The sequence below is a fragment of the Neolamprologus brichardi genome, chromosome 6, assembly GCF_056152115.1.
Source record: "Neolamprologus brichardi isolate AB-2024 chromosome 6, ASM5615211v1, whole genome shotgun sequence".
Taxonomy (NCBI): Eukaryota; Metazoa; Chordata; class Actinopteri; order Cichliformes; family Cichlidae; genus Neolamprologus; species Neolamprologus brichardi.
In genome coordinates, this window is record NC_142109.1 from 28,660,003 (window position 1) to 28,672,550 (window position 12,548).

Here is a 12,548-nt window from a genome sequence, read left to right on the forward strand (position 1 = left end):
AATCTTTCACCCTGCAAATCTTGGAAACACACATTTGCGTAATAATTATATATGATAATATATAATAGTTAGTTGTAGTAGTGTATTCAATAGTGTATCAGATCAAGGACTTCTGCACTTCATGTAGCTTTAGTCTCAGGTCGGAAAGCAGCCCTAAATTTCTGCACTGTTGCTGATATGGCGCTGGAGCCAGCACTATTGTCTTTTGTCTCGTCAGGGAGGGTATTGAGTCTTTCATACACCTTAAAGGGAAGTCCCAAATAACTGTTAGTAAAGTGAGTTCAAAGTCTATATTGCAAAGGTTTGCAGACTTTGTATATTTCCCCTATCAGGTCACTAAGTCGACATTAGCCTTGGATTAAATAAGGTTCTGCTTGAGCAAGTGTGGGGTCATTGCCCTTGAGACCCAGCTTAGAAGCAGATTGGGAGCTATTAAACAGAGTGAGGATTTTCTACAAGTAGTAAAAAGGAAAGGAAACAAGGAAAGCAGGGTGGATTTATTATAATCTCACAGACAGCATAAATAAAGTAAAAAATAAAGCATAAAGTTAAAGGAAATATCGTAAAACCAGCACAAATAAGCAATCTTTTGTTTAACTAAGCTGATAAGTTGATGTATAATGTGTTGAGCACTTACATACTTTTAAGATAATTCATGACTCTTCTCCTTGGCTGTCACAGGGGAAGGTGGAGGTGGAAGCAGGAAAAGAGGGGATGAAGTTTGAAGCGGGACCATTCTCCTTCTATGGGATAATGGCTCTGACAGCCTCACCAGGTAAGATTTCCTGGTCTAGGTCTTAAATTTTTATACCCACGAAAGTGAATCCCAACTTCTAGGGAATCTCACTCGTCAGCCTCCTTTGAGAGGGTCTGGACAGAAGAATCCGCCTGTTAGTTGAACCTCACAAGCAGGAGCAAAATTGCAGTTTTTGTTTCACTTATTGTGGAATACTTGGAGGTGGGTGGGACTTTGCCAAACCAGTCTACATGTGTTCTGTGAACTAGTGGAAGTTTGGTTTGCATCAATGGCGCTGATGTCAAGCTTACTTTAGGTGGGTGTTTGACTAAAGTGTTGTTTGTCACTGATTCTGGTTCACAAGTATGGGCAGAGTAAAGCAGGAGATGAGGATATTGTACTGATCTCCTGCGGGGAAGAGAGCACTGAGCTTAAAATTGAAGATGTTGAGTCACCAGTTGATTTAGGTTCCTAGCCTGACTGAAACAGTGAGGTTACAGCTACAAATGGCAGAAATGAGCTTCCTGCAAAGGGTGTCTGATTTGGGAGGGGCTTAGAGTAGTGAGGTGATTTAGGCTCTGACAGGATGCCTCCTGGGTACCTCCTAGGTTAGGTGTTTTGGGCATATCCTACCAGGAGGCTCGTCCAAGATAGACTCAGGACACACTTGAGAGGTTTTATCTCTCAGACTTGGAAATATCTTGGGATGGGGAGGTCTGGGCATCTGTGCCTAGACTGCTGCAAATAAAGGGATGGCTTTCTACTCTAGCTGAGCACTCGAAGTGCTTTTTGCTATTAGTCTCAATAACACACTTTGTTTTTAGACCTAAGCACTTTATCTAACATTCAAACTGCACACACACTCCAATAGTTGCATTGTTCAGTATCCAAAGACTTCAACATGTAGCTAGGGATCGAACCACTGAACTTCTGACTGGTAGATGACCTGCTCAAGCGAGCCATCCACCCCATAGCCAGAAAACTGGCAGAAGATGGATGGATGGAAAGAAAACCCTGTGACAGAAAAATGATATTATTAGTAAGTAAAATGTTAAAATGCAGCTGGACGAGTAGCTCTTCTCTCTGGGTTTGTGATATAAACCATTTACAGTGTGATCCACTGTAGCTTGTTTCCAGTAAAATATGTTATAGACTGCTCATATGAAGAATTAGAGGTTTTACTACTTCTTTATGCTTTATAGGTACTGGAGGTCTTATAAGACTTGCAGCGCACTATGATTTACTCATAAAATTGTAATTTTTCACCTTGTTCTCATGCAACATAATTTTTAAAATTACGTATGGATAAAGTACTCATCATGTTAGATGAGAAAAATGTGAAATGGGCCACTTTTGTGAGTAAATAATAATATAGTAATAACTTATAAGTCCTAATATGATAACATAATAAATCAAGAGACGTCATGAAAATGCATCATCTAGTGATCCACTCATTCTTCTCTGTTCATTCATAAACTACAGCACTGTCCTCGGCTATTAGACTGATTCATTTGGGTGGTGTGATTTGAGAGACACCTACTGGTGAAACAGTAGAATAACTCTCCTGTGGTGGATGTGTGCACTCTAAGAAATTAAATCAAATGCTTCATGGTTTGTGCCAGTTTTCATCTTTAGCTGATCAGTAGAGGAACAACAAGTTAACACTTCTTTTCTTTAATCAGATGTTGTCATATGTAATTGATTAAATTACCCATTTTCTCGACTTTAACAATCTCGTCTTTCTGTCTTCTCGCTTCTTTTGTCTCTCTCTCTTGTTTCATCCCTCTCTCCCCCAAGTGCCTCTGTCACTGTCTCGTACATTTGCAGTCAGTAGGGCTGAGTCATTAGCAGGATCTCCAGGTACAGTGGATTTTCAGTATCACCTATCACTCTATAACCTTTATTGAATAGTGATGAAATTTCATTATTTGAAAGAGAATGTTTTGTTGATATTAAATAGATGCATAAAGTTGTAGAGTCACAGTTTCACCTACCTGCATGCTTTACCTAAATATACCTGAGTGTGTTTAGCCTTTTGGTTTTCATAGTCTGCTTGAGAACTGACTTGTTTTGTGTGACTTTCAAAGGAGAACGTGTTCACTGTCTGTTTGTCCCTGAATGCAACATACATTGTAAACCTATGTGTGTGATACTAAAAGAGAAAGAGGCAGAGTGGAAAACAGATCCAGACTGAGGCTTAACATCCTCGTCTCCTGAGCCATTAGTCAAGTGGCTGAATGGTGTTGGAGACTAGAGGCCCCAGAGTGGAACCCGGCTCCGCCCCGCTCGCCCCTAACCTTTAACCCCCTGACTACATAAACAAGACCTACAGCTACAGCCCCCTGCTGGACACCACTGAGCACACATACAAAGACATGCACATATGCATATGTTCACATTTACAGGCCCATGAACAAAACCCACAATACTACACACATAGAAGGGCTGCTTTGAAAGTGAATTAAAAGTGAACGCACCCATAGGAAATGCTGTGGAATAAATACACTTTCATTGCGTCTGTAGTAGAGGCCCACAGTGCTCACGTTGGTGCAGTGGCATTTGAGTGTGTTTATAAATCTAGTATGTGTGTTTTCTTGACACAGCACACTGACGTTTTTTTGTGTCGACCTGGCCCCTAAAAAGTAGAGTACTAATCCACAAGAGTCCACATGCCAGGTCTTTGGCCTACTGTGCTCCCTCTACACACCCCCCACACACACACTGTTTTTGCCTCTCACTTCCTCACTCATACACATTCATACACACATATTCCAACATGGGATTACATACATTCCAGTCAGCGTAGTAGCATTAGTGTTGGCCAAGCTGTTTCCACTTTGTTGTGTGTGATTTTCACAAGGCTTCTTTAAGAAGTGGAAAACATAATCTGGCTTTAATTAAAAATAACCAAAAAAAAAGAAAAGAAAAGAACAAGTCTTCTATGTGGTAGCACATAGAAGAACGCAGCATCACTGGAGACTGCTATATGAAACTAGAAGACTTACACATAAATTAGATTTCCATACATCACAGCTTTGTACCTAAGACTCAACCTGGAACAAAGTCACAGATACAAAGGATCTTAAGTAGTGCTGTACAACTCAGCTAGTTTCAGAGGAAACTTTAAGCATCTTAATGTCCTCAAAACAATTGAGACAAAATTTCTAATTATGTAAAGTTTCTAACTTAAATTTTTTTTTATGTTGTCATTATTACACAGGCCCAAAGAGATCATCTAACAGACAATGAAAATCAATATTTAGTGTCATAAGAACTTTAAGGAACAGTAATATTAGATCAGACTAGTGGACTAGATACAGGAGTTTGAAAACTGACTGAAAACCAATTCCGGTGTTCTTTTCTGTCAGACACTCAAAAAATAAACAGATTTTCTTTAAATTTGTTATGTGAATTTACGAGTACTTAAGAAGCTAATAGGACAACACAGTTGAAAAGTAATCTTGTTTTATTGTCCGAACAAGTCGTGGATTACTCGTGTATGCTCTGCCCGACTGTGCAAACACGTTGCCACCAGGGAAGCTGCAAAGGACCCTCTGATAGACAAACTACACAATGTCCACACTGAAAAAAACATTTAAAGAGTTCCTCTCCTGTCTCCACTTTTTTTCATTTTCATTTATCAGCCGTTATAATCATCAGTACTGATATATCAGTAAATAGCTAATAATGTCGATATTTTGGCCCAATGGATAAATCAGTTGGAAGAGTGACAACCTTTAATCCCCAAAAACACGCTGTGCCAAAAATTGATCCACCCCAAGGATCAGGTCCCCCGACACAAACAGAGTAATGTAGTGTATGCTGTTATGTGCCGGGAGGATTGGCATGATTTATACATCGGGGAAGCCAAACAACCTCTGGCGAAGCGGATGGCACAACACAGAAGAGCCACCTCGTCAGGCCAGGACTCCGCACTCTATTTACACCTACAGGCCAGTGGACACTCTTTCAATGATGAGGATGTACACATCCTGGACAGGGAGGAATGCTGGTTTGAGCGCGGAGTCAAGGAGGCCACTTACGTGAAAAGGGAAAGACCATCTCTGAATTGAGGAGGGGGCCTAAGGGTGCATCTTTCACCATCTTACAATGCTGTGATTGCAGCCATTCCCCAACTCTCTGTGAATGGTACTCATGGCCTTTGATAAGTGGTTGTTGATCAATGGTCATGACAATTTGCATAATTAAGATGAAGGAACTGACCTCCCAATAATGTCGATATTTTGGCCCCATGGATAAATCAGTTGGAAGAGTGACAACCTTTAATCCCCAAAAACACGCTGTGCCAAAAATTGATCCACCCCAAGGATCAGGTCCCCCGACACAAACAGAGTAATGTAGTGTACGCTGTTATGTGCTGGGAGGATTAGGTCAACCTTTAGGGGATTAGGGCCCTTTAAAGTACTTTTGCAGTGCCATGCATTACTTTTGCATTCCAGTATGCTTTAAATTTCTTTCTCCTACAGAGAATAAATCTCCTCCACGGCCATTTGGACTGAATCATTCCGATTCTCTGAACAGGAGTGACCGTATAGATGCCATCACCCCGACTCTGGGCAACAGCAACAACCAGCTCAACTCCTTCCTGCATATATATGTGCCTGATTATTCTGTCAGAGCACGCTCAGACCTGCAGTATATAAAGGTGAGTAAACACAGGGGATCAGAAATTAGCCTGCAATGAGGATTATATGCACATTGTAGGTGATGTAGTGATGTCACACGCAGCTGCGGATTTTTGACGTCTTTAAGAGAACTTTCCATTTTCTTTTTCCCACTGAGTTTTCAACATTCAAGATGAGGAGTTAGAGAATGAAACCAAAGCTTTGGCAGTGCACTCGCAGCTTTGAGCCATCCATCTGTGCCAATTAGGAACTCGCTCTGATAGCATCTTCCCCTCTCACTCTAAATAAATGAACACTCCTAGCAGCAACTATCACAACCATATCAGGCACAAATAAAACTTGCTTTTTGTCAGTGTCAAATGTACTGCTGTTATTTGGATCTCAGAAATCACATTTGCACAAGTCATTTCAATATTCTTCTCCCCAAATTTTCTGCTCTGAAATAAAAATACCTAGAAATACATTAAATATCTGAGGATGGCTGCTTTATGAAAAATAACTTATAAAGTCTTACCTGTCTAAAAGTGAAAAAAATATATCATGTTGCTGCTGATTACATTTATTTGACATACATGACATATTTTTGTCCTTTTATATTAATATTTCTATTTATACCCATATCTCTATATTTATCTTAACATTTATCTATCAATATCTCTGTACACTGTCTATGCACGCATACACTCTCAGTCAGGCAGTGAGACACTTCATTTTATACGAGTGCTTGACATTTGTTGTATATGTGCTGCTATGACAACTCAATTTCCCTCTGGGATTAATAAAGTCGCTCTGATTCTGTTTCTTCTAAGTAACGAATAAAGTCACTGCTGTTGTGCCAGATGTGTAAATGTGGCAAATCTCTTGCTTAGGAAATGTTCATTGATGAATTCTGCTGCTTCATGAGGCTGTTTTTGTTTATGAGGCACAAATAGAGCTCTGACATAACTGTTGTACTAACTGATGTTCTACTTTCTACGATGTTTTATTACTTCCTTTTAGGGTCCCGGGTACCAAATCAATAGAAAAGAAAAGCAATTACCTAACTGATATAAATTGACAGTAAGATAATTACTTCATGACAATTTAAAACATTTAGATTTGATGAATCATGGATAGCTCCAGAGTGTAGCGGTTTACACATTACACACAAATGGTTGCTGGTTTGATTCCAGCTATAGAAACAAATGAAGATGAGTCATTTTCTGGCTTGTAGTAATATTCTTGTCCTCGCACTGGACGCTAAGCAGATAATGAAAGGCTATCATTGTAAATTAATCATTACATTTTTTACAGAATATTTTAAAAGCAATATTACTTGTAGCCTTTTCCACATCCTTATTTAGTGTCAAATCCTTGTTTACAGAGCTACCAGCTCTGTGCCACGAATAACAGCACAGCAACTTCTTGTTGTGACACTTGACCCGACCTTCACTGTTTTGTAGGTGACGCGACAACAGTACCAGAACGCTGTGATGGCGTCGCGGATGGACAAGACTCCGCAGTCGACAGACAGCGAGTTCACTAAGATCGAACTCACGCTAACAGAGCTCCACGATGGAGTGGAGAACCCAGCTGTGGTCACCGCCACGGCTACCACCACTATCACCACCCCTGCTGTGGCCTTTGCCGTAGCCAACGAAACGTCCCACCTGCTCAACCAGCAGCAGAACTGTGTGGGTCTTAGCAGGAGCAACCACTCCTCCCACAATGAGGGACCCATCTAGCCCCGCCGAGCCCGGTGGAGACCCAGACCCTCCACCCTGTCTTGTGGAAACACACACACACACAGTGATGTAGATGAAGATGAGGGAACGTGGGGAAGCGGAGGCAGGTGGAGTGAGGGTTCTGCTCCAATCAGTAGCCCCCAGTCAGTCAGGCAGTGAGACCCTTTCATGAAGGGGCTATGGGGAAGATGGGTGCTGTGTCACCCTGAACATCCCCCACCTGAACGCTGTCAGAATCCCTGCTGTACTACACCCTCTTCCGGAGGGTGCACTCGGACAGTACCGTGTTACTGAGCTTCGTTTTCTTGGGACAATCGGACACTGTCATAGCGGTATCTTGAACAGAGTGCATACACGCACGCACACACACATAACACAGCACGTGCTGTACTTGCTCCTCAGGCCAAAGACTTTGGTCCCCCCCCCCCCCCCCTTTTCGTACACTGTTTATGCACACATACACTCTCAAACACATTCACAATCATGCACAGAAGGAAATGCAACTCCCCCACCGCTGCATCTTTCAGGGAGCCTCAGTCAACTGTCGATCCCATCAGCAAGGGCTCAAACCCAAACATGCAGAGAGGTTAGTCAAAGACTGCACCAAAAACCGCTTTGGAAGAAACCGTTAAACCACGAACCAAGAATGTTTTCCTGTATTTATTTATTTTATAATATTGTATGTATATATGTTTGCGTGAAGATATGATATATATATTAAGAAAACTGGCATATGAGCATGCATTAGTGTGCTACAGAAGTAGAATATGCTACATATATGGGGATGAACATCCATTCTTGTATAGTGCATTCAGAAAGATTTCACAGCCTTTGAAGTTTTGTTGTTTTGAAGATTTTTAAAGTAGATTTTTTTTTTTCTGACAGTCTACACATAACAATACACCGTGAAGAAAAATCAAGAACAGGTTACTGAGGTGCTATGTAAATTAATTGCAAATAACACTCAAATATTCCAGGATATCAGTATTCAGATACCTTACCTAGTACTTTCCTTAGAACATTGCAGAGCTTTGGTGTGCACCAACTGTCAGGTCTGTCCAGAGGTGCTGTATTGGGATCAGGTCCTGACTTTAGTTGGGCCACTCTACAAATCCACTGCTATATGTTACTGAGATTCTGAGCTCTCTTTAAAAGGTTTTCACTCAGGACTGCACTGGATATAATTCTGCATCCATCTTTCCACATATTTTTACTAGCCTCCCAATCCGTGTCACAGAAAAGAGCTTCCCCAGAGCACGTGTTTGACTGCAGGACCAGCATTAACGATTGTCGCCCAGACACAATAATTGTGTGTCTCGTGGTCTGAGATCTTGTCAGTTGCCTTTCAGTTTTTCACAAGTCAATCATGTGCCTTTTTTATTAAGGATTGACTTCCATTTGGCTACTCCAACATGAATGTTTGGTTGTTGAAGTGCTACGCTGACAGCAACGTGCACCCCAAACGGCGTGAAATTGGTCTCAAAGAGGTGTTTCCTCAAAAACCTTGCAAACGCTTTGGCTGCTAGCAGGTTGAGTTCATAAGTAGTTTGCATGGAAGATGGTAACTTGTTTGCAAGCATTCACAAATTTCTCGCTGAGGAGTACTAAAATTGAAAAGCGCAATGCTAGCTAGATACGGAGAACGTGTACCTTAAGTGTAAAAGTTGCACCTTGCTTTGATTGTTGACTGTTGATAAAGGAAGGAAGCACCAGAGATCAATTGTGAGCTTCAAACAGAATAATGAATCATCTAGATGTTTTAGTGTTTGTTAGTCTGGATAAAAAAGACACTCCTAAAACCTTTTAAGGAGTCAAAACATGGAAATCTTGCGAGGGTGTGAAAACTTTCCGAATGCACTGTATATGAGGAGGTGAGGGTATTTTACAGAAACATATGTATATTACAGATCTTGTTATTTTTACTATTATCCTAAATCAGGCTTATGGTACAATATATTTTTCACCTTTTAAAAAAATCACACTATTGCCTTTAAGAGAAATCATATAATTAATTATTTTAACAAAGTGCAATGAACCGCAGTTTATTTAAGAGATGATTATGAATAAAAAAAAATTCACTGTACTATAGATTTACAGATTATATTTGTATGTATGTACTGTATGTATATTTGTTTTTGTCTTAGTCTCTCTTTACCCTTTGTTTCCTTCATGTTTTTGCATCCGTTGACCTCAGACACGTCTGCCAGTTCATTTGGGAGTTATGACGCCAAGATTTGTCACCACAGTGTAGTTTCCTGGGTGGGGGGGAGGGGTTCGCAGGTAGCGGAGTAGTGTGAAAGTCCAGCATCTATGCATGTGGGGGTTATGTGTCTTTCTTCTGTTGTTGTCAATTTTACGCATAATCAGACTTGATAATTGCACAGTATTAATGACCTCATCTAACATGTTGAGCACCATCAACGTCACAAAAAGCAACCTCGACATTAAACGTGTCCATGAATGATACACAGCTATGTTCTCCCACTTTTTATGTTGGTTTTCTTTTCTGAACGCATGCTCATTGCGTGTCTGTTTAGTCTGTTTCTTTATCCAAAATGCAAGAGAGCAAATATAATAGGGAGAAACGCACCTTTATTTCACTCGGCTTCTGTTATGATGAAGAAAAATAGTTTTTTACCTAATTCAGGTCTGAGGCTAAAAGTTAAAATGCAGTTTTTAAAAGAATTTAGACTAAACTATAATTAAACTATAGCCATTTCCCAGTTTAGAGAAAACTGGATATTTTGCAGACTACATTAACTTAGATCACTCTCATGTTTTCTTTTGTCATTATTGTGTAAAAATGCTCATGAAAAACAAGACGAAGACGAAAGCTATTTGTGTGCAAAAGTCTTGAACCACCCCTCATTTCTTTGTATTTTTGCTTGGAAAATGTCATTTATTGAAATGTGCAAACATACATGGAAATACATGAAGCAAAAATGGAATTTGTGCAATTCTAACAACATCCATTTTTCAATACAGTTTAAACTGTCTTAGGCAGCTTTCTCATCCTTTCTTTAAGTGATCCTCAAAAGTAGTTCTCCAGGTTTTTGAAGGACATTCAAAGCTCTTCTTAGGATGTTGGCTGCCTTTTGGTCCCACACTGCTTCAGTAATGTTGAGGTCCTGACTCTGGGAAGGCCAATCTATGATTTATTGTCTTCTTATCAGTCTATGTCTGTGAATGCTCTCAGTCATCCAGGTCATCGTAGTCTAAGGAGCTTGGAAAGAAAAGTGTCTGGACTTCTTTAAGTGTCCTTGAAGACGTTTCACCTCTCATCTTAAAAGCTTCTTCGGTTCTGAAGAAGAAATTTATCAGTCTATTGAGATATGCTCGTACTGCATTCGCAGTGTGATCTTTGCTATTGCTGGAAAAATTAAACTGTTGTCAGTCAGACACTTATGTCATGGTCCTTTTCTGCATTTATAATTCCATCAACTTTGAAAAGATTCTCAGTAACACTGCCTGAAATGCATCCCCAAACTGTGACAGAGCCTCCACGTGTTTCGCAGATGGCTGTAGACAGTCACTGTTGGACCTCTCTCTTAGATGCCTCTCTACATATTTACCACAATTTCAACCAAAAATGTCAAATTTTGGATTCACCCCTCCATCAGACCTGAGTTTCAGTCCAGTTCTTGTGTTAATTGGCATACCTCAACCCCGTTTCCCCTTCCTTAAGTTTCTCGACAGGCACCTTTGAACTGAGACCATTTCTGATGGGTCTTCAGGGAACAGTAAAGGCTCAGATGCATCTTTCCTGTATAAACTCTTTAATGGATTTTCTCCTATTTCTTAAAGATTTGACTTTCACACCCTGTCCATTGCTGCCATTTGTTTTGTCTTTTGCTTATCCAGTTTCCTCAGATTCACCATGCAGAGATATGCAAACATTTTCAGTTAGAAGATCTTTGGGAATCACCGTGTTGGTGTACAATATGTGGTAAAGATAAAGGCAAGAAAGCCTTCTTTACTTAAAAATATAAAGACATATGGGATGCCTTAAGACTTACACAGTACCATAAAGTTTGTGTTGTTTTTGTTTTTTAATGCAATGGTCAATGTGCACATTTCTGGTTTTTTTTTTACACATATCACATCTTCTATTAGAAAAGTGAAAAGAATTTGCCCAAAGCATAAATTAAGCTAATTTTTCTAGAAGACATTTTTGCAAATTTGTGTATGTTTAATAAAATGATTACCAATTCTCTTTTTTAAAAATGCATTTCCACCAAGCATGTTATATAGAGAACCACTGACCAAACTGATAAACCAACTGGGGAAGTTTTTAAGGTAATATCTGTCTTAATATTTAAAGGCACTTAGATTTTTCTGAAAAATAAGAAAAACTACTTTGGTAGCACATAACATCTGCCACTACAATTTATATCCTTCTCTGTATTATGAAGGTTTTTACAGATTTGTTTGCTTACAAGACCTCAGACCTTTTTTTATTATCAAGGATTCTTTAAAAGAAAGACTTTTTTTAGGCTGTTGATAGTATTTTCTAGTACAAGTAGAGGCAGTGGAAAAGATCAGGCCTGATCTTTAACATCATATCTAATGTTTGCTTGTAGTTAATTTGCTGCTTTTCAGCCAACAGAAAATTTCCTAAAGCTCAGTCATCTTTTTAACATTCAGTTGCAGACTATAGCCACTGGTGGTAGCTGTTTCCTATTATATTTCAAGGTATATGTATGAGTGCCCTAACGGTCTCTGCAAGCTGCACACATGGACAAAGAGCCCTTCCATCTGCTCAGATGCGAGGGACGTCCCTGTTGTAAAACCGGTCACAGAGAACATCTGCATTGTTTGCAGCTGCGCTCGCTGTTGTTTATCGTTTGCTTGAAAGTGCTCCTATGCAGCAGGCCCACTGCAGTCTGCAGGGACGATCACTCCAGAGATAAAACAGTGATTCACACTGAAAGGTTGTGATGTTCAAATTCTGCCTGTGCACCTCAGAGCCTGATGAAAGAAGAAGCATGAGAACTATTTTTTTTTTTAAAGTCTGCAGGAAACATTGGGGGCGGGGGGTGGGGCATCAGCTGTAATGGGGGTGGTTATTTTAATATTCTGTGACACAGAACAAACATACAGTCATTTTTTTCCCTCTTACACGCTCCAGCCTCAGCTGAACAGAGGTCCTCATTCCTCGATCATGTGAATGTCTTCCAGGCCTGTGTTAAACTGGACTTCTGTCCACCTCTATGCTGCTGTTCAAACCATGTGCTGTCCATAATTCTTCTTCTGCCTGAACGTGACACTCTCGTTGCCTTCTCCAGCCAGTGGTTTAATAAAAAAGTGAATGATTAACAGACAAGGCAGCCGGTGACTCTGTGTGCTACATATGAAGCTGCATCAAATGTTTGCTTTTGAGGCAGGACTTCCTCTACTTGACACACTTTCTACTGATACTCACACCAGAGCAGCAATTAAAAA

General features: G+C 40.2%; 1 protein-coding gene across 1 annotated transcript in view; it reads left to right on the forward strand.

The window, feature by feature from the left end:
* Positions 1–11,233, forward strand: part of cnnm2b (cyclin and CBS domain divalent metal cation transport mediator 2b) — a 48,799-nt gene extending 37,566 nt beyond the window's left edge. The window contains exons 5-8 of the mRNA XM_006790657.3: positions 682–775; positions 2,534–2,596; positions 5,224–5,402; positions 6,825–11,233. Of these exons, the coding sequence (XP_006790720.2) occupies positions 682–775; positions 2,534–2,596; positions 5,224–5,402; positions 6,825–7,106 (618 nt within the window). The 3' untranslated portion in view covers positions 7,107–11,233. The remainder of the gene's footprint in view (positions 1–681; positions 776–2,533; positions 2,597–5,223; positions 5,403–6,824) is intronic.
* Positions 11,234–12,548: the final 1,315 nt, after the last annotated feature.